Source organism: Rhinopithecus roxellana, chromosome 4 (genome assembly GCF_007565055.1).
Source record: "Rhinopithecus roxellana isolate Shanxi Qingling chromosome 4, ASM756505v1, whole genome shotgun sequence".
Taxonomy (NCBI): Eukaryota; Metazoa; Chordata; class Mammalia; order Primates; family Cercopithecidae; genus Rhinopithecus; species Rhinopithecus roxellana.
The window spans coordinates 69,151,670-69,176,726 of NC_044552.1; the positions used below are offsets into that span (position 1 = coordinate 69,151,670).

The 25,057-nt window shown below is 40.6% G+C and overlaps 1 protein-coding gene across 7 annotated transcripts in view; it reads left to right on the top strand.

Moving 5' to 3' along the window:
- Positions 1–25,057, top strand: part of ARID1B (AT-rich interaction domain 1B) — a 445,370-nt gene that overhangs the window by 122,938 nt on the left and 297,375 nt on the right. For all 7 annotated transcript variants that reach the window (XM_030928075.1, XM_030928069.1, XM_030928073.1 and 4 more), the window contains exon 3: positions 3,839–3,988. In XM_030928075.1, the coding sequence (XP_030783935.1) occupies positions 3,839–3,988 (150 nt within the window). The remainder of the gene's footprint in view (positions 1–3,838; positions 3,989–25,057) is intronic.

Here is a 25,057-nt window from a genome sequence, read left to right on the forward strand (position 1 = left end):
TTATAAGCTTTAGCCACCGTGCCGCACCAGATTCTTATTTTTAAATAACAAATGGAAACGTTCTGATCTGAGGCATTTTTTTTGAGATCTCCATTTAGTTCAGTTTTGCAGGTTCAAAATATATATGTATTGTTAGAACTGTGTTCAAGGCAAAGCATGCGCTGGACAGTCAGGACTTCTGTGGGCCAGCGGTTTTTGTCCAAGGACACCGTGCTATTGTTACTGTACCGTTCAGTGGCTGTAGATGAAGCTGAACACGTGTGTCAGATTTGGGTAGTCAAGAGATCTCCATATTATAATGTGTTCCTCGATTCGTTAAAATTTTTCATATGATAATAGCTTGCTTTAGTAATCATTGAACAGTACTTACTTACCATTCAATAGTATTTGTTGACACTCAGATCCTCTTCCAGGAGCTTATATTCTAGTGATGAGGACAGACAGCAAAAACGTGAACACGTAGTTAAGGGTTTTAGTACGTAACTAAATCAGTCTCCCCTGTGATAAGATCAGGTTGTTCAAGGCAGGAGAATGACCATGGTTAGGGTTAGACTGGGGAGGGAGGGCTGCCTCAGCTACCAGTGCTCTGTGTCCCCAGCTCTGTGCCGGCTGGCACTCAGTAACTGTTGGTTGCATGTCACTTGCACGCAACCGTCTGGTTATCTTAGTTATCCTGCGTATGGTTAAGAACTAAACGATTTAAAAACTCTCAGCTATCAGAATAGGATTTGCAAAGCTTGGGACAGTGAAGCTCAGGTGCTTTCCTCACGGATTGGTCCTTTGGGCCCTCATTGTGTGGGCAGCGTGTGTGGGTGTCTTGGTCCTCAGCACATTAGAAGCCTAACTGGGTTCAGGTGGGGATTGAGCTTGAGTGGTGAGCAGTGCTGGCATGCTCTGATGGCCTTTGAGGAGAGGGACAGCCACCCAGACACCAGAAATCAGAGGAGCTGTTGTCTGCAGCATCCAGCAGAAGGCTCTGGGGCCTTCTGTGTCTTGTGGGGCAGCCTGTTGATTTGTGTTTCATAATGCTATTTAGTTTCAGAAGTCTGAACAGTATATATTAGATCTTTCAAAGCCTTGCATCTGAGTTCATTAACACACAAACAATAATGATCATTAAAGAGTTAGATTTTAGGCCGGGTGTGGTGACTCACATCTGTAATCCCAGCACTTTGGGAGGCTGACATGGGCAGATCACCTGAGGTTGGGAGTTCGAGACCAGCCTGACCAGCATGGAGAAACCCTGTCTCTACTAAAAATACAAAATTAGCCGGGCATGGTGGTGCATGACTGTAATCCCAGCCACTCGGGAAGTTGAGGCAGGAGAATTGCTTGAACTTGAGAGGCAGAGGTTGTAGTGAGCTGAGATCGCTCCATTGCACTCCAGCCTGGGCAACAAGAGCAAAATTCTGTCTTAAAAAAACAAGCAAGCAAGCAAACAAAAAAGAGTTAGACTTCAGCTTCAGTCAGCTGGGGTATTCTAATTGAGAAACTGGTTTTTAAAGGTAACATTTAGGAAATAATTAATATTTTACAGACAGCACTACAACTTCTAGTTTAATAAGTCTTAATGGCACCTGTATAGACTTCCAGGTGGGACTGGGCAGGGCATCCACATGACTTAGGAAGGCAGTTGGAGATGTAAGGCAGAGTCATGTGATTGACCATATTCACACAACTCACGTGCAAAGGGAATTGGACTTAGAGTCCATGTATTTCGAACCCAAAGATTCTTCGGGTAAACTAGAGTTGAGCAATCTGTCCCGTCACGGCTCCCATTGAAGGACAGCTGACCGGCTCCAGTTGGTTGGCACTGGGCCCCAGGTCTCAGGGAGAGCCCCTCTGTGCTGTTCCAAATTTCCTCAGCCCAGGCTCACAGAAGGTGGGTGCCAGTGAAGTTGGTCCTAAATGGATGAATGAGCCATGTGTCTGAAAGGAGAGCACATTGGTTTTAATTGTGGAGGAGCGTATTTGAGGGCACCCAGGTCTCAGTTTGCTCAGTTCTGTAGGCGGGTGCTCCATTGAAGATTTCCACTGTGCCCACCTGTCCTCCTCCTTGCCCCACACGCTGCACCCAAACTTCCTGGAGCTGGACTGGGTAGTAAAAAATTCTAGTCAGCTTGTGGCTGCTCTAGTGTTAGTAGGTTCCTGCAATCTGTCCTGTTGTTGTCTTGCTTAGAAAACAGCGCCCCCCTCCCCAAACAACACTTCCATATTGTGTGTGAGGGTTTCTGTAACCAGAAAGTCAACATATTAAAGCGCAATTCATAGGGGAGTTGCTGGCTGTGTTGACTGAGCTTTACAGTCATTTTAACACTGGCAGAAGTGTTATCCTAACTGCTTTAAATCAAACTGCAAAGATGCTTGTGTGAAATATAGTATTAGATATCAAATCAAACATATGGGTGTTGAACGGAAGGATGTGTGTTGTAGTGGTATATGGTATTCTAGCATGTGGAGTTGTATTTTATGGAAATTCGTTGGCTTGGCTTATGGCAGGGGACATACATTCATTATGAGATATCAAGCTGTAAAATAAATAAAAGCAAAAAATTCAACTGTGCTGTTAAATGGCTTTCAATGCAGACTTTTCTGCTCCAACAACTTAGGCTCTGTGTGATGAGAGGCACTGTGAGACATTGTGGTCACATTTATTCTCATCCTCTTTGGTAGATCTTGAAAATAATCTGGATTGGATTTAAAGAAATATAGGAACTTTAACTTTTTCATTTTTTTCCCCTGTTACCCCACTGTATATGTTAGGAATTACTGTGCTGATTTTTCTGAGAGGCTAAATGTTTTTCTCTTTTCATCTTTTACCATTTCATCTGTTTCCTCATTCAGCATTTCTGTAGTGGAGTTGGGTTTTAGGTGTGTATCTGGTGCTCATCATTAATTCGTTAAGTGTGTCTGCTTATGGGGCTCCAGTTCTTGAAGTTCTCCAATGGACCATATTGTGGTATGAAACAAAATGACTTTGCCATTCGTATCTCTAGAGTGCATTTTGCTGTCCTGATATCTTGTTTTTCTTTTCCTTTCCTGCTCTCTCTTGAAATTACAGAAAAAGGCAATAGATTTCTCATTTAAAAAAATTCAAAAATGCTATCCATGGTATATTTATTGCATGAGGAAGGATTTTCCTCTAAACAATGCTTTCAGGCATTTTTAGGCTGATGTAAATTAGAGATGGAGAAGATTGGTTGAGGCCATTTTTGTCTCTATACCTCTGGTATTTACACTGTTGTACGCCTTGCTTTACATTGTTACCTGTTTTATCAACTAAGAAAATGCCATCCTTAGCAAAAATAGTAAATAAAATTGATAATTTAACTGGTATATATGTGCTGTAAAGGCAGTTGGTATATTCTCACTTTTTTATTCTGAACTTAGCAACAAACATATACCATAATAAAGCATCCCAACCATAAGCCTCCTATAAAGTATTACTGAGTTAACCTGGACTGTTTGAGTTCATTTTAATTTTCACTGTTACGTGGGAATGGATTTCATATCATGCTTCTCTTTCTTAGTAGAGGCTATTTTTTAGTCTCAGTATTTAGCACTTCCTCCCTACTCCGTCTTTATGGTATTATTCAATAGTTTCTGTCTGATAGAATACGATGGTTTTTAAAGGCAAAGTCAGATTGCCTTTTGACTTCATTGATAGTATGTGAATAGAAAGCAGCATGTCAGTTTGTCTAATGAAGAGAGGATTACAAATATTGAGTTTAGTTGCTTAGCAGAGAACCCCCTTCATGTTGCCAAATTGAAACCATATTCAATTTCATTTAATTGCACATTTTGACTTTCTCATTTGCTTTGCTTGACTTTTTGACAGATGCCTCCTCAGTATGGACAGCAAGGTGTGAGTGGTTACTGCCAACAGGGCCAACAGCCATATTACAGCCAGCAGCCGCAGCCCCCGCACCTCCCGCCCCAGGCGCAGTATCTGCCGTCCCAGTCCCAGCAGAGGTACCAGCCGCAGCAGGTGAGCATAGTGCACTGGCCCACAGGGCCCTGTTTTCTCCACCAAGGCAGACCTGGTTCTGAAACATCTTCCTGTCCTTTATTAAAAATTATATTCTCAGTGGAAAAAAAATTAGTTTTGAGAAAATGCATAGGTATAACCTAATCTAACTCCATCTCTCCCTCTGTCTTTTCCCCTTCTGAGATTGGAGGGTGAGAAGAATGACTGGTTTAATAGCTGTTTGCATTATTGGTTAGTGGCAGTAGAAAGTATCAGTCATTACTTGTTCCCTGTCATTTGTGTTCTGAACCTTTCAAGAAAGCACTCTGCCACTTTGTTAAGGCTTATTCAGGAGAAGGATTTTATCAATCATTTAATCCTTCTAGTTGGTACATGCGTGGTATTTTTATCTTGACCTTTGTTTTGTTTTGTTTTGTTTTAATGGTAAGTGTTACTGTGTGAAAACATTGTTGCCTTTGACTGTGTTATTCTCTTTAAACTCGCTTATAAGTAGATATTCACTTCAGTTGCAATATATTAAAATACTAATTGGAATCATGTACTTTAAATATGTCAAGCAGTTTCTAGTTTAAATTAGTCTCATTAAATACTCTTTTAGGTTATTGGGATATATATTTCAGTTTACAGAATTTGTAGAAAAATAGTATATATGTTATTTGATAAAATGATTCAGTTTCCTTATGTTTTAGAGACTGTCACTCATGAGTGACATGAAAAGGAGTAGTGAGTGAGGGACTGTTACTCTGAATCCAGATAAAATGTTCATAGCACATCCAATCATAAGCATCAAAATAAAATTTTCTGACCGGGCGCGGTGGCTCATGCCTATAATCCCAGCACTTTGGGAGGCCGAGGCGGGTGGATCACGAGGTCAGGAGATCGAGACCATCCTGGCTAACACGGTGAAACCCTGTATTTGCTAAAAATACAAAAAATTAGCCAGGCATGGTTGTGAGTGCCTGTAGTCCCAGCTACTCGGGAGGCTGAGGCTGGAGAATGGCGTGAACCCAGGAGGTGGAGCTTGCAGTGAGCCGAGATCGCGCCACTGCACTCCAGCCTGGGCGACTAAGCGAGACTGTCTCAAAAAAAAAAAAAAAAAAAAAAAAAGAAATGTATACACACACACACACACACACATAGTTTTCCATTTTAATACTTTATTCCTTTTGTGTGGTGAGGTAGCAGAGAAGATGGACACGTAGCATCGACTTTTTCCTCTTTGAAGGACTTCTTTTGTGGCTTGAATAGATCGTGGATATTAAGCAATATAAATAAATTTATGGAGCTTAATTTTAATCAGTTTGGCTGGTTTCTTAAATATTTTCTTGGATTTGTTGGAGTCCACTTCCATGTGACTTACCAGAGAATTCTGAACAGAGTTTATGACTCTAAGCAAAACATGTTAAAACAACAGCTAGGATTTGAGACCTAGTACAGTCTTGCTTTCACATACATGTTTTTAAAAGCTTGAACCCGGGAGGCGGAGGTTGCAGTGAGCCGGGATCGCTCCACTGCACACCAGCCTTGCAACAGAGCAAGACTCTGTTGCAAAAAAAATGTGGTAACATATGGGGTTTGTAGCAGTAGGAATGTACATCATTTCATAGTTACCTGGTCAAGTCTTTTATTAAAGTGTATGAAAATTTTAAAACACTTTAATATAATTTCTTTTTAGATGAGAGAGGCTGGTATCTGGAGTTTTGATGAAGTTATAACCTTTTTCAAGGGGCTTTCAGAGCCTTATTGAACATATCTGTAGACCCAGAGTGTTTTGTCATGTCATCAAAATTTAAGGACTCAATAGATAAATTATATTACTCATTTGACTGTAGTATGCTGAAATGAATCTCTGATCATAAAACCAATTTGATTAAGGATTCTGAATGCCTGTCATTTTCTTCAAGACCAAGCTCAAAATTTACTTCCTTTAAAAACTATTCACTGATGACTTCCAGCACGTGGCAATTAGTTATTTAATATCTTTCATATTTAAATATTTAAAGCATCCTACAGGTAAAATCTTAATAAATATTATTTTAATGTGCTTAGTTTCAGTCTATCTTATGCTTTGATTATTACTATCATTATTTTATTGATTTGAATGCAATAAATTATATGGTAAGATATGCTCTATAACCATGACTTTTTAATGTAATTGTAGTAATTTTTGCATATTCTGAATAAAACTGAACGTTGCTCAAAATACATTGGAAATTTGTTCTTGGGTTCGTACTCCCTAACTATAAAATATCTGAGTTATATTCATTGTGGGGTAGAAAGGTGAAAGTTGGAGACATTTAGGTGGCCTAATCGGATGGTCTGCTTCGACAGGAACAGTCTTGGATTTTAGGGAGTTGGATGGCCAGATAGATTTGGAAAGTTTTTCAAAAAAATGATACCTGGCATTATAGGTATATTTAGCACCTCCAAAACCTAAATAATCTATCCTGAAACAAAGTAAAAATTACCATTAAAATATTATCAAAATCAAGCTAAATCTTAATAACACTGAATTCATATACCTTTAAAAACTTAAGAAACAACCATATTTAGTTTAACCAGCCAGTATTTCGTAACGACCAGAACATTTCTTTATGCAGTCTTTCCTTTTGTTTTCAAATGTGGTTTACATAATCTCTTGCTTTTGCATAAGACAGTCAGTTAGCAAGTATTAGTAGTATTTGGTGTCTTGTTAATGCGATTGATACAGATGGTAATTTTAGGGTTCCATCAAGATACCTCACATTGTGTCTTCAATATTTTTCATATGTTTAATATTTTGGCTAATCAATACATTCATTGGTTTCAAAAAATTAAAAGTACAAGGAAGGGATTCTGAGAAAAGTCTCTTCCCATCTTAGTTCCCTCTGCCCACGTCACTACCCCCTTTCTTGACTGGATGACCATTTATAGTTTATTGTATTTTTTTTAGAGTTTCTGTATATCAAGAAGCACAACACCATATTTTTATTTTTCACCCTATTTTTACACAAATGATGGTGTATATATAGTATATACTATATGCCTTCTTCCATATATATTTTTTTCTCATCCCCTTCTTTTACTCACTTAAATATATTTTCTGGAGATCTTTCCAAAGGAGCACATACAGCAATCCCTCGTTCATTTTTATAGCTTCATTACATTTTATGGACACACCGTGATATATTTAACCAGTTCTTTTTGAGGAACATTTAGATTAGTGCTGGTTATTTGAATTGAAACAATGATGCCATGCTAAACTTTGTATATGTGTCGTTTCATAAGCGGGCAGTAATGTCTGCAGGATGAATTCAGGAAGCCACAGTGCTGGGCAAAGGGTATGTGCATTTGCATTCCCAGTGGGTATTGCAGGTTGTAGCCAATTCACACTCCTATCTGCACGTGAGAGGACTCTTCCTACATATGTGTTAGTAGCATGGTTTTACAAAGCTTCTGGATTTTTGCCAATCTGGTACATATTGAGCATTCTAAATCCCAATGTCTGACATATGAAATGCTATAAAATCTGAAACTTTCTGGGTGCCAACATGACCACTCAAGTGAAAAATTCCATACCTGGCCTCGTGATGGGTCACAGTCAAAACACATGTAAAACATCGTTTCAGTCGCACAATTATTTTTAAATATTGCATAAAATTGCCTTCAGGCCATATATATAAGACACATTTGATACATAATGAATTTCATGTTTAGTCTTGGGTTCCATCTCTAAGATATCTCGTTTGTGTATATGCAAGTATCCCAAAATCTGAAACACTTCTTTTTCTAAGCATATAGTTTTAGTTTACATTTATCTTGTTATGAGTAGTGTTGAGTGTTGTCTTGTGTATTTAAAAGCATTTGTGTTTCCTATCTCCGGAACTGTAAATTTATATATTTTTATTTTGAATTTTCTCTCTTCAGTTGTTGGTCTTTAAAAATAATTTTAAAAACCCTTTGTATATTAGGGAGACTGGGCCTTTGTCTGTAATATGAGTTATTAGCTCCAGAGGAGGAATCAATAGAATAGAATAATAGAATAGAATCAGTTGTGCTCACACGTGCGTGCGCGTGGACACACACACACACACGCGGAGATTTATTATAAGGAATTGGCTCATATGCTTACGGAGTTTTGCATTTCCGAAACCTGCAGTATAGACTGGTAGGTGGTGAGCCGATGGTCTGATGAAGTCAAAGGCAGCTTGCTGGATAATTCCTTCTTGCTTAGATGGGGCTGCTCTTTTGATTCTAGTTAGGCCTTCAAACTAAATGGATAAGGCCCACCCACATTATGGAGAGCAATCTGTTGTTCTCAGAGTCTCCAGTTGAAATTGTTAATTTCACTTACAGTACCTTCCAAGATCACGTGTAAAATTAACCATTGCAACTATCTTTCCCCATCAACTGGAGATGCCAGTAAAATCATTAACTGAATTTCCTTAGGTATATGGTGTTTAGGGTCATTTTGGGATTTCTGTTATTTTCCATTGGTTCTTCTATTAATGCATTAGTACTGTACTGTTTCTCTATTGTCTTTTAGTATCTGATAGGGGTAGTATATCCTCATTATCCTTCTTTTTCAGTTGTTGGTTTTCTTTTTCCTTTTGCTATTTGTATGTGCTTATTTTTTCACATAAACTTTTTCTTTTTTATCACGCTATGTTCTAAGAATTTTATCTTTTGTTATTGTTATAATGGGATCTTCTGTGAAACAGGGTACTTGGAAAAGAATAACGATAAGACACTTTACTTGAATAGCTTTTTCCTTTCTGGAGCCTGCTGACCAAAGATGAGAAATATCCCTGTAATAAAAAGATGGGTTTGTTTAGCTCAGGTGGCTGCAGGCCAGGGAGGATGCAGTCCTGAGGAGCCCCAGGAGCACTGTGGAAAGGGGAAGGTGGGGCTGTAGGAGGGTTGGGGTATGTGTTAGATGACTCTAAGAGGAGGGGGTGGCATCTTAAGGGGTGGTCCTCAACTGGCTGCTCTCAAGAAGCTGGGGCTACTTTTGTGATTAGGTATTTTAATTTTTATCTGGAGACAGGAGGATTGAAGTGGGGCAGGGTTGTCGTTGGTAAAGAAGCACCAGCCACCTCACGCCTGTAATCCCAGCACTTTGGGAGGCCAAGGCGGGCGGATCACCTGAGGTCAGGAGTTCGAGACCAGCCTGACCAACATGGAAAAACCCCGTCTCTACTAAAAATACAAAATTAGCCAGGCGTGGAGGCGTGTCTGTAATCCCAGCTACTCGGGAGGCTGAGGCAGAAGAATCGCTTGAACCCAGGAGGCGGAGGTTGTGATGAGCTGAGGTCGTGCCATTGCACTCCAGCCTGGGCAACAAGAGCGAAATTCCATCTCAAAAAAAAAAAAAAAAAAAAAAAAAAAAAGCACCAGCCACTTAGAAAAAGAAGCAGGGATGGTTTGTCATTTTTGTCGTCAACAAGTGGCCCTAGGCGCCTGTTGTTTCAGGCACTGTTGCTGTGCTGTAGGAACTGTGCAGTCTGCTTGCTCTTCTGCCTGGTTTTCCTTTGCTTGCCTTCGCACATTTCCACTCCACCATCCCTGCCTCTCCTGCATGGAATAGCTTTCCATCTCTCCACTTGTTTAGGTACTTTTCTCTCTCTCTTTTTTTTTTTTTTTTTTTTTGGAGACAGAATCTAGCTCTGTCGCCCAGGCTGGAGTGCAGTGGCCCGATCTCAGCTCACTGCAAGCTCCGCCTCCCGGGTTTATGCCATTCTCCTGCCTCAGCCTCCCAAGTAGCTGGGACTACAGGCGCCCGCCACCTCGCCCGGCTAGTTTTTTGTATTTTTTTTTTAGTAGAGACGGGGTTTCACCGTGTTAGCCAGGATGGTCTCGATCTCCTGACCTCGTGATCCGCCCGTCTCGGCCTCCCAAAGTGCTGGGATTACAGGCTTGAGCCACCGTGCCCGGCCGATACTTTTCAATTTATTTTATAATATTCTTCAAAAAATGGCTGCTGTATTGCTTTTGTTAGGATTATTCCTATATACCTTATTTTTTGTTGCTATTATAAATTGTATCCTTTAAAAAATTACATTTTCTCATTTGTTACTGGTGTATACAATTGTAACAGACTTTGTATATTAACTTTCTGTGTCTGTGTGTCCAGCCACCTTTTAAATTCTTGTGAATTCTGCTAATTCTAGTGATTTGTGAAGTCTGAGGTTTTTTTCATTAAAATAAACTTTAAAAAATCACTGCCTTCCTACTTTTTTGCCTTTCTACAGACTGGCTCCTCTGTACACATTCCTTGAAACATCTGGTCATTCCTGTGTTATCCCTGATTAAATGAAGCCTTCCAGCATTTCATCATTTAATACAGTGTTTCCCCTTTCTTTTCTTTCTTTTCTCTTTTCCCTTTCTTTTTGTAGCTGTCCACTGTTGGGCTAAGGAAGTTCCCTTATTTTCTAGTTTGCGAAGAGATTTTTTTCATGAGTGGATACTGAATTTTATCTTCTGTCTTTTTTGTAGGTATCGAGACGCTCACTTCGTTTTTACTTATAATCTGTTTTTGAGATAAATTACCTTTTAAGTATCAAATGAAACTTGCATTCTATAATAAACATAGCCTCATGATATGTTATCTTTTTTATGCATCACTGGATTCAGTTTACTAACATTCGTTTTAGGTTTCTTGAATCAGAAATTCATGAATTAGATTGAACTGTGATTATCCTTGTTAGATTTTGGTATCTGTACTTTTTGAGCTTTGAAAATGAATTGGAGGCCAGGCGTGGTGGCTCACACCTATAATTCCATCACTTTGGGAGGGCAGATCACCTGAGGTCAGGAGTTCGAGACCAGCCTGGTCAACATGGTGAAATCCCGTCTCTACTAAAAATGCAAAAAAAATTAGCCAGGTGTGTTGGCACACGCCTGTTAGCCTAGCTGCTTGGAAGGCTGAGGCACGAGAATTGCTTGAACCTGGGAGGCAGAGGTTGCAGTGAGTCGAGGTCGCACCACTGCACTGTAGCCTGGGCGACAGAGCAAGACTGTCTCAAAAAAAAAAGACGAGTCCCTTTTTTAGTTTACTAAAAGAGTTTGTGTTGTTACCTGTTCTCTGAATGTTTGGTAAAAGTGTTTATAAAGCTATAAAGGGTTGTATAGCTCTTGATTTTTACCTTTTGTCTTATCCCTGATTTTTAAACTTTTTTTAGTAGAGAGGAGGTCTTGCTCTATTGCCCAGGCTGGTCTCAAACTCTTGGCCTCAAGTGATCCTCCTACCTTGGCCTCCCAAAGTGCTGGGATTACAGGCATGAACTACTGTGCCCAGCCATTTAAAATTTTTGATTGCATTTCTTTTGTCAATATAGGCATATTCAAGTTAAAAATTTCTTCTTGTGTGAGTATTGCCATATATATTCCTATGTGTAAGAATTTGTCCATTTCATATAATTTTTCAACTTTTTTAACATAAAGTTTGTAATAGTCTTTATTACTTTAATCTCTGTACCATCCAGAGTTAAAGCATTTTAATTCATAATGGTTTTTCATCTTTTTTTCTTGATAAAACCCTTTCCAAAGTGACTTGGTCTTTATTGTCTCTGTTGTGTGTCCTTGTAAACAAACTTAATGAAGTTCTTCTCTCACCTTGATTACGTCTTGCTTTCTACTTTATTGATGTTTATTTTGCTGTTCTTCCCCACCCCCCCCCCCCCGCCGCCACTCAAGCGAGTGCTTATTTGAACCTTTTTTGTTGATGAAGCTAAGTATGAGACTAAAATTTTTTCTCTTAAGTACTGCTTTGGCTGAATCTTTCAAATTTTGATATGCATCATTTTTGTTCTCTTTTAGTTCTAGAATTTTTTTCTTTTTTTTTTTTTTTTTTTTTTTGAGACGGAGTCTTGCTCTGCCGCCCAGGCTGGAGTGCAGTGGCCGGCTCTCAGCTCACTGCAAGCTCCGCCTCCCGGGTTCACGCCATTCTCCTGTCTCAGCCTCCCGAGTAGCTGGGACTACAGGCGCCCGCCTCGTCGCCCGGCTAGTTTTTTTTGTATTTTTTAGTGGAGACGGGGTTTCACCGTATTAGCCAGGATGGTCTCGATCTCCTGACCTCGTGATCCGCCCGTCTCGGCCTCCCAAAGTGCTGGGATTACAGGCTTGAGCCACCGCGCCCGGCCTAGAATTTTTTTCTTTTTCTTCATTCCTTATTTTTTTTTGAAGACAGTTTTATTGAGGCCTGGGTTTGCATTCTGTTTCCGCAGAAGGATTGATGGGTCTTTGCTTTTGCCAGTTGCCAATGGGTACCAGTCTTCTTGAACAATGTTTTGTGTTTGATTTTGTGAAAGTTTTATTACAAGAAGATTCTTAATATACAGATACACAGAATGACATAATGACCACTCCTATGCCCTCACCTGGTTTTAATATTACCAATATTTTACCACATCTGCTTCCCTGTCTCATCTTTTCCTCCTCTTCCAACTTTCTTCTAAGTATTTTAAGTCACAGATACAACTTTTCTCCGCAAAATAGTTCTGTATGTGTGTATGAAATGTAAGGGCAGTTCTTTTTTTTCTTCGTTTTCTTTTTCTTTTTTTGAAACAGAGTCTCGCTCTGTTGCGCAGGCTGGAGTGCAGTGGTTCAATCTTAGCTCACTGCAGCCTCTGCCTCCTGAATTCAAGCAATTCTCCTGCCTCAGCCCCGAGTACCTGTGACTACAGGCGCGCACCACCGCGCCTGGCTAATTTTTGTATTTTTAGTAGAGATAGGGTTTCACCATGTTGGCCAGGATGGTCTTGATCTCCTGACCTCATGATCCGCCCGCCTCGGCCTCCCAAAGTGCTGGGATTACAGGTGGGAGTCACCGTGTCTGGACAAGGGCGTTTCTTATATAACAGCAGCGCTGTCGCCACATCTTATTAAATTAAATATAATTCCACTTGTCTACAAACCTAGCCATGTTCAGATAGCCCCAGTTGTCTTCAGAATACCCTTCTATATCATTTGTTTCAAGCAAAATTTAAACAAGATTTATTATATTGATTTGGTTCTGAAGCCTTTTTATCTAGGACAGTTTCTCCTCCCCCAAATTTGTGCTTTGACATCTTGAAAATCCTGGGTCAGCTGTCCTGTGGAATGACTTTATTTGCTTATTTTCTCTTGATGTGGCTTAACTTGCTCATCTGTTTCCTATACGTTGCAAGTTAGATTCACAGGCTTGAAGATAAACATTTTGTCTGTGGTCATTGTAAATTATGTTCCCAACGTTTTAGGCCTGCCCTTGTTCACAGGATGGGTCTGTGATCCTCCTTTTGAGTGAAGAGCCTCCAGGTAGTTCTAGCCCCCGCCTTTCTTGTGACCATCAGGTACAGCTGAGGCTGAAGAGACATTGTGATGGACAGATAAAGCTTCCTTTTGTACGCTGTCCAGATTCCTCACAAACTACATTGGTGAGCACAACACATGCTGGTGACCCTAGGCCTTTGAGTTTGGGGTGGTTGTTATCCATCATTTCTGACTGACTTGTTCTGGATGCTTCAGAGGCAATGCTGTGGGTTTATTGTGTCAGATGGAGCATAATGTTTGGTTGTCCCACAACAGTGAAGTTAAGATTGATTAGAGGGTTTAGGTGATGATGGTCTCTGGGGCCGTTCTAAATGAAATATCTTCTTGAGGTTTTGTAGACCACACCATGAAGTGTTAATTTTGACCGGATACCCTGGTGATGGTTAGCTTGTGGTTGCTGTTTCTTAAAGGAGCCACTTTAAAAAGTCCTCCTACCTCAGCATATCAAGTTCAAGAAAGGTATTTCTCTTTTCTGTTTAGTGGGTTTGCAAGCTCTTAAATGATGGGTATAGCCCTTCTTGGTCCTTAATTTGACTGAGAGGTATTGTCTTGTATTTTACTCCCTTTTGGCAGGCCCTGGACTTCCTCTCCTTTCCCTGTTCCTCGTATAGTCGTCAAAGGGAAAGTTAGACTCTATAGCAAAAGTCAGCTTCTACCGCTCTCTTGGTTTCTCTGTTCTCAGTTTGCTCTCTGGGTGTTCTTTGTGTCACTCACATTTATGGCAAGTCTGGGATTCATTTAAAAAGGGTTAGAAAAGTTGTTTTATCCACTATTTTGGGTTTTTCAATCGATAGCTATTTAGAGCATCTAATCCGCCATACTGCTGGAACTGGTAGTTTCATATTTTCTAGTTGTTTCTTTGGTATCCTTTATACAATTGGAAACCATACCAATATGTAATATTTATGATAGATCATTTATGATAGAACATATAGATAATACCTTCTCATTGTTTTGAATCAAACTTTTCTAGTGTCTCCTTTATTCTTTTAAAATAAAGGTCTTAGATAATGTGAACTCTCCACACACAAAATTTTAAACAAAATTAGAATAATGCATGAACTGTTTATGGAAAATGAAAAGAAAGAAGTTTGTAATATTGTATGCTTGATTAAGCAAGTGTTTAGGCATACTACTTTAGAAGACTTGTGAAGTAGATGCTTGATGTATATGTGTGATCACTGTGAACTTGACAGCTACAGAATGAGATTGATACAGAAATATTGTATTGGCAACTCAGATGTCTCAAACAGGGTTGTCAGTGGTGATGTCATCTTTTGAAATGGTGAGCAACTGTTGGCAAAGTTCTGTGCAAAACGAAGTATAATCTTCCCTCAATATACGTGATGGCTTTGTTTCTGTAAGATTTATTATGTCATTAGATGATTTTAAGAACACCTTGTTCTTATTTGCAAAATGGTGTTGCGTTCTAGACTCAGCTAAATAATTAGCTTTTTTTTTTTTTTTTGCTTTGTTTTTAAACATACCTGAATGTTGGCACTTTTGAAAGTAGTGTGGGCTGTGGCATGCTGATCTTTTCTACCAGTCACTCTTACAGGTTGCAAGATAAGCTAGCATTCCTAGCCTACAGCCACTGTTTAAATGCATTTCTGTGTCCCTATGACAACTAACTGCTCCCTTGAAATCCTGTCACTACATGTGTTATATATGTCCTTAATGGTTCTGAAATTCATACGTAAAGTGAGTTACCTATGTATAAAATTTCAACCATGAGTATAATGCCCTGAGTGTACTGGTAAGAGGTAGTAAAGGACAGAAAGCCGCCTATAACACGTTTGTGTTTCTCTTAAGTAAATGCTCAGGCTCTTCTCCATTAGAAGGCTTGTGAGGGAGTCAGAGGCTTGTGCCTGGGTGTGTGGTAGCCATGGACTCCATAGGTGCAAACGAGGCTGCTACAGATGTGTGGGACGAACAGCTCAAAACCACCAGCAGGCAGAGAGTCCATGGGCTCAATCACCACACAACAGTGATTATAGAATTGAAAGTATAGAAGACCACTTTAAATAACATGCTCACAGAGTTGGTAAAAAGAAAAGGTAAGTTACCCAAAAGTCTGGAAATGTTATAAATTTGTAAATAAAATACAAATACATAGTAAAAACTGGTAAGAAAGTAAAGATTTCTTTTCCTTTGCCTTATTTGTATTTTCTAAATTGTCTACATAAGCATGGAGCACATATATAATATTCTTAAATGCTATGTAAAGGATTCCACGTTACCTATTATACAATGTAAGGAATTACCCGTTCCAGTGGTATAGCAGATAGGTGCTCTCTATGTCTCTGTTGATCAAAATATCTAAAATGGTGGCTCAGTTCTTCAAACTACATGAAACAGTCAGTCAATCCTTTTTTTTTTTTTTTTTAACTGTTTCTCATGCCCCTCCTGTCATCACTTTCTTCCTTACCCAACTAAAATTCCAAGCCCATCATTATACTTGCCCTCACTCTCCTGCATGTACTTTTAAATACTTGCCAGCCCCATCTTATAAACCTATTTATGCAAGCCTAATGAAATACACCTTCATGCCCACTCCAGTGAGTGGAATGGGGAAAGAGGGAGGGAAGACCCTGCTATTCCTTTGAGTTGGTGACCACTGATGTTAGATCATCTTGCCTTGTAACTTTGCATTTCCCTAAGGCTATTTCAAATCCCCCTCTGTCTTCAAACCCAAAAGGCTTAAGCCCTGCTTCTCACTCTGAGCTAGTGAGGCTGCTTCCTGTTTCATTGAAGAAATCAACACAAGCAATTAGGAGAACTTACAGGTACCAGCCAGGCTGTGTCTGCATATCACGTCTGCGTTCTGTGATGTACACACTCTGCCAGAAATCTCCTTGTTCCTCTGGAGGGCTGCCCCGTGCCCCTGGTCCACTCAAGTTCTTGGTTTTTCCCCACACCATCCATTTCTCTGTCCTTCCCATTGGCATTTAAACATGCCACCATTTCTCCCACCCCAAACAAAACAAAACAAAAACACCTTTCTTGACCAAAACCGCAAGCCTGTTTTTCTCTTTTCTGGTGCTCTCCACTTGCTGGTGTCCCTTGAATTTACTCCATCTAGGCTTTTGTTTCAACTATTCTATTGAAACAACTCTTTTCATACTTTCTTTTTTTTTCCACTTTCTTTGTAAATTGAGAGGTAAAATTGTATTATTTACTGTGTACAATGTGATGTTTTGAAGTATATATACTACATTGTAGAATGAATACATCTAGCTAGTTAACGTATACATTACCTCACATAGTTAACCATGTTTGTGGTAGGAACACCTTATATCCTCTCAACGTTTTTCTTTTCTCTTTTTTTTTTTTTTTGAGACGGAGTCTCACTCTGTCACCCAGGCTGGAGTGCAGTGGCGCCACCAGCGCTCACTGCAACCCCCGCCTCCCGGGTTCATGCCATTCTTTTGCCTCAGCCTCTTGAGTAGCTGGGACTACAGGTGCCCGCTACCATGCCTGGCTCATTTTTTTATATTTTTAGTAGAGACAGGGTTTCACCATATTGGCCAGGCTGGTCTTGAACTCCTGACCTCGTGATCTGCCCGCCTCAGCCTCCCAAAGTGCTGGGATTACAGGTGTGAGCCACCGCGCCTGGCAACATTTTTCAAGAATACAATATATTACTAACTATAGTCACCATGTTGTACAATAGATCTCTTGAACTTACTCTTCTCATCCTACTATGGGACTTCCCATCCTACTAAGGACTTTGTTTTGTCATTGTTGTGTCCCCAGCACTTAGGTCAATGCCTGCACAAACTAGAAACATAGTAAACATGTTGAAAATTGTTGATTTAATCATTCAAAAAATCTTTTTTATTTGCTGAAACATAAAGATCCCACTCTCCACTTCCCAACAACCAGCCTGCCCCAGCCTGTGAGCCACCATCCCCAACTCCCAGCCCGTCATGCCCCCATTCCACTCTCTACTTCCCAATAACCAGCACCCCTACCCATCCAGTGAGCCACCATCCTACCATCCACTTCCCAGCAACCAGCCCATCCCAGCCCGTGGTGCCTCCATCCCACTCTCCATTTCCCAACAACCAGCCCATCCCAGCCCATGGTACCCCCATTCCACTCTCCACTCCCCAACTCCCAGCCCACCCCAGCCCGTGAACCACCATCCCACTCTCTGCTTCCCAAAAACCAGCCCACCCCAGCCTGTGAGCCACCATCCTACTGTCTGCTTCCAACTCCCAGCCCATTCCAGCCCGTGGTGCCCCCATCCCACTCCCCACTTCCCAACAACCAGCCCGCCCCAGCCCGTGAGCCACCATTCCACTCTCCACTCCCTAACTCCCAGCCCTTCCCAGCCCGTGGTGCCCCCATTCCCTTCTCCACTTCTGAGATCACCTTTTCTAGAGGCCACATTTGAGTGAGATCATGCGGTGTGAAACAGCTCTTTTCAAAGCCTCCAGTGTTCTGTTATTCAGTCGATGGGTGATAGTCATTCCTTCCATCCTTCGCCTGTCATGAGCATTCCACACAGTTGATGGTATCTTCCTCCTTGGAGCACCTGTCTTGCCTGGTTCTTGGGACGCCACCCTCTCCTGGCTCTCTTCCTACTTTGTGGCCGCTCCTTGCCTTTCTTTGCTAGATTTTCTTTATCTCTCTGGCCTTCAAGTACTGGCCCATGACCAGGGCTCAGTGTTGGCCCCTCTTTTTTTGTGGCTCTACCCACCTTACCTGTATGATTTCTTTTACTCTCAAAGCTTTAAGTATCTGGAGGCTTGTGACTTTCATATGTACTTTTGCAACTTGGACCTGTCTTGTCCTTTCTGCATCTATGTATGTCCAGCTCCTGCAGGTAATCACTAATTTGAATGCCCAGCAGGCTTGGGAAAATCAGTATATCCAAAGCAGGCCTCTGGCCACTCAGCCCTTTATCCACAAACCTGCCCTGTCTATATTTTCCCCCATCCCAACAATATGTATGTCAATCCATCCTTCCTGACACTTTGAAATCTTTGGTTCTTCTCTGTCAAGCCCACTCTTTTTCTTTTCTTTTTTTTTAATATTGTGTGTGGTTTCGCCTTAAGAAAATAAGATTTATGAGTGGAAGGACTTTGTTTTGTCATTGTTGTGTCCCCAGCACCTAGGTCAATGCCTGCACAAACTAGAAACTTAGTAAACATGTTGAAAATTGTTGATTTAATCATTCAAAAAATCTTTTTTATTTGCTGAAACATAGTAAATATACTTTACAGTGTTGAAGAAGATAAATGTTTACTGCTGGGTATTTAAATTTTGTGATTTCTTTGGAATTGCAGATAGTGCTTTGTTGAATGCTTTCATAGCTGGTTCTTTTGTGCAGTATAGATGCGTGTATGTGAGCAAACAGGCTTTCTTCTTCAATAGAATTGCTGGGCAAAAGAACAGGCATATTTTAGGCCAGGCACAGTGGCTCATGCCTGTAATGCCAGCCCTTTGGGAAGCCGAGGTGGGTGGATCACCTGAGGTCAGGAGTTCGAGACTAGCCTGGCCAACATGGTGAAACCCTGTCTCTACTAAAAATACAATTAAACAGTTGTGGTCACGCGCATCTGTAGTCTCATCTACTCAGGAGGCTGAGGCAGGAGAATCACTTGAACCCAGGAGGCAGAGGTTGCAGTGAGCTGAGATCGTGCCACTGCATTCCAGCCTGGGCGACAGATCAAGACTCTGTCTCAAAAAAAAAAAAAAAAAAAAAGAGGCCAGGCGCGGTGGCTCAAGCCTGTAATCCCAGCGCTTTGGGAGGCGGAGACGGGCGGATCACGAGGTCAGAAGATCGAGACCATCCTGGCTAACATGGTGAAACCCCGTCTCTACTAAAAAATACAAAAAACTAGCCGGGTGAGGTGGCGGGCGCCTGTAGTCCCAGCTACTCGGGAGGCTGAGGCAGGAGAATGGCGTAAACCCGGGAGGCGGAGCTTGCAGTGAGCTGAGATCCGGCCACTGCACTCCAGCCCGGGCGACAGAGCGAGACTCCGTCTCAAAAAAAAAAAAAAAAAAAAAAAAAAAAAAAAGAAAGAAAGAAAAGAAAAGAACAGGCACATTTTAAAGATTTGGTTTTGGGCCGGCTCAGTGGCTCACTCCTGAAATCCCGGCACTTTGGGAGGCCAAGGTAGGCAGATCACTTGAGGCCAGGGGTTTAAGACTAGCGTGGCCAACATAGTGAAACCCTGTCTCTAGTAAAAATACAAGAGGCATACCTGTAGTCCAGCTACTTGGAGGCTGAGGCAGGGGAATCACTTGAACCTGGGAGGCAGAGGTTGTAATGAACCAAGATTGCGCCACTGCACTCCAGTCTGGGCGACAGAGCGAGACTCCGTCTCAAAAAAAAAAAAAAAAAAAGCCCCCCTGCCTTTTTTTTTTAACATCAAATTCCTCTCTAGAAGGTTTTAACAAATTATGCCCTCCCCCAGCTCACTTTCCTACATTTTAATCTATATTTTCCAATGGTTCTTATTTTAAGTTTTATTTTTAGTGAGGATTTAACTGTTTTCTGAGCACCAACAGAATTAAAGAGACCTCACAGAATTTGCAAGTCGAATGGATCTAGGTGATGTGTTACAATGGTGGAACAGATCGTGGAAACTTGATTGTATCAGGAAGAAGTACACAGTTGGACATTGGTAATTTTTTTGTTTTACTGTTGACACTGTGGCTCCATAAATTCCACAACTTCTTGTTGTTTACATTTTCGTTACCATCACCATTTCTTGTCTCTGCTGCTCTTTTTAGGGGGCAGAATTAGAACTGGAGTGCGTAGGCCCGGTTTATTCTTCCTGTTGTAGAGAGAGGATAACTAGGACATCAGAGGTGCATACTGTGCCTTCATCAGATATCTTATTTACCCAACACTCATCATTTCCTTCTTTTAAAAAGTGTCTATTTTTAAGGCCTTTAAAAAAAAGCTATTTGAAGAAGTTGCTTCCATTTTAAACTATTTTTACATCCTAGCTTACTTCCTCAGACTTCATTATCCGAGATTTAATACTTTTGTATAAAAGGGGAAAACTCCTTTAATACTGCGTTTTAGTTTTAGTTTTGTTTTACTCTAACATTTCTGCTTGCCTTACGTTTCACCATTTTCAGGTCTCGATGCATCACGTGCGGGTCTGCTTCCTGGTTCCCTGTCCCTTCTTAGCAAACTCTCATGACCTTTCTCTCTCCTCCTAGTACCTTTAGATTGAGAATCGTTTGCCTTTTACCTCTGACTCCTCTTCTGCATCAGACTCACTCTCCTAAGATACTGGAAGAGACCCCCTTTCCTGTTGAGGCCTACATTTCTCGAGGAACCTTCACCCATCGTCTCCTGGCAGGTGTTGTGTGTTAAGTGTCAAGGCCAGTGTTCCAAGAATCAGGTAACTCAAAAGAGAGCTACCTGGCCGCAGACAGGGAGCTGTCTGTCAGTACCCTTTCTTGTGACCTAGTTCTTCTGCTGGTCTGGGACAGTTGGCATCCTTGCACAACCCTGTCTGTTTTCATGGCTTTAAGGGACACTGTTGTGCCCTCATAGCCAGAAGAATCTTTTTCTTTTTGTAGGAAGTAACTCCATTTAAGAAGTCACCATTTTTTTTTTTTTTTTTTGAGAGGATGGATCTTTTTTACAAACCTTAGTGTAAAGCAGTGACATAATTTCAAATTTTGCTTTTATAGGTATAGTTACTCTTCAAGCTGATAGAATTGCTTCAGATTCTTAAGGGAAATAATGGGTATTATGAAAGTGTACTTACTTACCTCAGGTCTGTTGGACAAGTAAAACATAAACCATTTTATGAGCTGCTTTGGGCTTGGGACTGTTTTGCATGTGGGAATCTAGTATTGAAACAGACGTTGTCACTGACCTAAAGGAGCCCTCAGGTGAAGAGGAGGGTTGATGGTGCCTTGGGAGGGGTGTGTTTCAAGCTGTGATTCTAGTGTTGTGAGGCTTAGGAGAAGATATTGTCAGTAAAAGTGTCTTAGAGGAGGTCTGGAAGAATGAGGAAGACTTTGCTGGTGAGAGAAGAAGTGATCCTGGGGTAGGGCCGGTTCCCAGTTAGTGAGAATAAAGGGGATGCCCGTTCCTGAGAGATACCGAACTAGACAATGAGGTCAGTTAACAGGTCAAGGTCATTTAGATGGAGCATATTAATTATGGTGGGAACTATTGATTTATATTGCCTTTACCTCAGTGATTAAAAATGAAATGAGGTTGTTTATTGTTCAATATCGTTTAAAACAGAAAATAATACTAGTTTAGCAGTTAACTTCTAGCAGTAGATCACTTGGTAGTTGGACCAAGTGGAAATCTGAGTCTACTTTTATGAGAGTAGGTAGATGGGTGTTTAAGTTATATTTTCTAAAATATCTCTTTCTTCAGACATCTTTGTGATCAGCATTTTTAAAAGGAGATGCAGTGAACTGAAAGTATTTGGCACATGGGCAATCATTTGGAAAAGAAGGAAATAGTACTGGAACATGGGGGTGAAATAAGTTTGAATTTTTTAACATAAATATCCATCATAATCAACATACTAAGCAAAATATTTCAAAGGGGCTTAACTTAGAAAAATACTTTTTTAAAAGCTAAAAACATAGTGAAATATATTTTTGAATTAAAGCTTGTAACAGCATGCCACTCAAGCCATTGAGGGAACACAGAAGTCACATTAAGGACGGAGGCTGTGATCCATTGTGGGGTAAACAGTTCCTTATATTGTTATTTATATTATGCACATCTGTTTCTTATGTAGAAATAAGACCAGAATTTAATTTATAAGCCAATCCTGCAGATTTTTGGGGAAAATTAACCTTACAAGGCCTGTGGAAAGCCACTGAAGTGTTCCTTTCACTTGTTTTGAGATTTTATTAATAGAGCAAAGACAAGGACATATATAGTTTGTTGCCATTAATTGCTTAGTTTTTAGATATTAACACAGTCTATTAATTAACTCAATAAAAACCAGAATGTAGTTAATTAATGTTATTCTTTGTTTTAAAGGATATTATTCATGAAGCCTTGGGTTATGTTTGAATTTTGAATCTTTTTCTTTCTTCTTGCTTACCCTGTGTGCGGTTGTCTCAGGCTTTGAACCATTGCTGAGGGAAATTTCCTTTTAAGTTTAAAGAGCTCATGAGCATCCGAGGAGACAACTTGTGTGTCACTTAGTGACTGAGCAAGGCCTATTCCTAGACTCTGATTGTTGACTTGGGGCTTCTAACCTTGTGTTGGGGCCGGTTCTGGGAGCACAGAGGTGGGGTTAGATAGACTGCAGGAGCTATCAGCCTGCCTGCGCTCGCTCTGGCGGGATGACTGATGCCAGGAGGATGGGAATGAGGAGTAGTGACCTTCCTCTCTCTGTTCCCTTTTTCTCCCTTGAGGGAAAAACTAGTATAGTCAAAGCTCAGCACTCTTTTCGAATATAGATGTAATTTGCTGCATTAACAGTTTCAGTTTATTGTGTGTTTTGGTGGCATTATTCCTGAAAGCTTTTTAAAATAAAAAAATAGAAAAAAAGACTCATTGAAGAATGAAGAAAAATAACATTTTGAGAATGTTAAAATGTCTTTTGGCATGAATTTGGTTTAATTAATTGCTGTAGAAATCAGGGTGAATCTGTAGTTAGTTGCAACTATGTCTGCCTGGGCCTTTGCTTTTCCTTAATGGTAGCAGAAAAAAGCAAGAGAAAAATCCTCAGATTTTATACATGTCACTTCCAGTATCGAAGCGTTTTTGGCTTTTAATGGAAAACTTTCAGTAGTTTTAAAATATGTTTTGGAGTACAATTGGGAATTTAATTGCATTGGATCATAATTTGATAATGCTGTTTATTCATTTTCATGTTTAACATGTATTTTAAGTTGTTTTTTCTTTCTAGTACCAGAATCAAACCAGGAAGTGAGGAATTATATAGTAATAATATTTTCAATACTAATTTTAGAAGGGGATGGAAGACTCCTCCTGAGAAGAGTAGCCAGGAAGCCAGGCAGGCCTGGAGTGTGCGGCCAGCTGTGTCCCGGTTTGAAGCATCTCAGACGCTGTTGGGCAGCTGCTTAGCCCAGTTTAGAAATGTAGAGGAGATCACATCAGCTGGGCATGACTGTCTACCGTGGAGACAGGAGAGGAAAACCTTAGATCATTGAAGATGTATTTCTTAGTTGGGCCTGTTGGTGGACATCTGTAGCTCCAGCTGCTCAGGAGGCTGAGGCAGGATCCCTGAGCCCAGGAGTTCAAGGCTGCAGTGAGCTCTGATCGCACCACTGCACTCCAGCCTGGGTGACAGAGTGAGACCTTGGCTCTTTAAATGAATGAATGAATGATATATTTCATCAAAGGCTAAAGAAAAACTTCAAACACCTTAGGAGGGTTTAGTCTAAAGAGCAGTTAAGCTTCACCTCCTCTCTGATCCTAACACTGCTGTAACTAACTGTAGGTGAGTGATCCCTCTCTCCCATCTGAGGAGGATTTATGGAATTGAACCAGATGTCCTCACGCATGAATGGACATTGCCTTCTTCTCTAGATTTTAGTCCTAGTTTCCTGGACTCAGCAGCCGGAGGAAGAAGAAGCCTGCTCTTCTAAACCAGAAAGTTGGGTAGAACGGGCACTCTCGGAGCAAGGCTCTTCATTGCACCCCTTCACCTCCCTCCTCTTCAATTCCCTGGGCCTGACAGCCCATCTGTCTTCCTCTCTGATACCCTGCTCCTGCCCCCACTGGTATTGAGGGAAGAAGTTAGGAAGAGAATGCAGTGTGCAATTAAAAGTATCATCGAGGCTCATTATATATTCACTCAATTCTCTTCTCTTTCTTTGATATTTATATTCTGACACAAGGGAGATTGGGGAATTATTTTTTTCCTGGATTGTTTTTTCACTACTCTCAGCTGCTTTCATTTGTCTTTAACATGCTCATTTCAATATGTTAAACTATGAAAAATGAAATAAAACATAATTTATACATATATTAAAGTTCTTCATCAGTTTCTTTGATTTTTAAAATTTTTAGAGTAACAAGCTCTATGTATATTGTATTCCAGAGGAAGATTATCTGCAGATGTTTGAAGCGTAGCATTATTTTTAGCATTTGCTAATGTGGGCGGTGGTCACCTTTTTCTTTTTTTCTGGAAAAGAAAGAACAGAACCAGCTGTAGGTCACTGATTGATTTTCACCAAAGTGCTAGGCTTTTGGGAGAGGAATGGGTTTATGTCTCTTTGCATTAGCCTAGGGAGGCGGAAGAAGATGGCGTCAGGAAGTCAGGCAGGGAAGGCCCGTTGGTAAGTATACAGCTGTGTTTTTCTTTCTTTCTTTTTCTTTTTTTTTTTTTTTTTGAGACAGAGTTTCGCTCTTGTTGCCCAGGCTGGAGTGCAATGGTGCGATCTCAGCTCATCATAACCTCTGCCTCCCGGGTTCAAGTGATTCTCCTGCCTCAGCCTCCCGAGTAACTGAGGGATTACAGGCAGTAATTAATTAATTAATTAGCAGGGGGACTGCAGGACCCTGGACCCCACTGTTTTACCTGTTGCCAGATTTTTGGTGTGTCATCCTTGCTTCAAAGCAATGGTTCTCATGTCGGCTTTCCTTATGGAAGAGCAGTAAGGGATTATCTTCAGGATGAATATATTACTCACCTTGCTTGGAAAGTTGGAGGTGTTTAACAAAGTGCCTAAAGAAATAAAGTGGGTAAAGAAATAAATTTTATTTTAATTTAATTTCTATGAAATTGATGATAGTCTTCAAATTTCTGGAGTCATCTTCGTTTTTTTCCCAAATAGAAATTTGACTGTTTAAAAGGT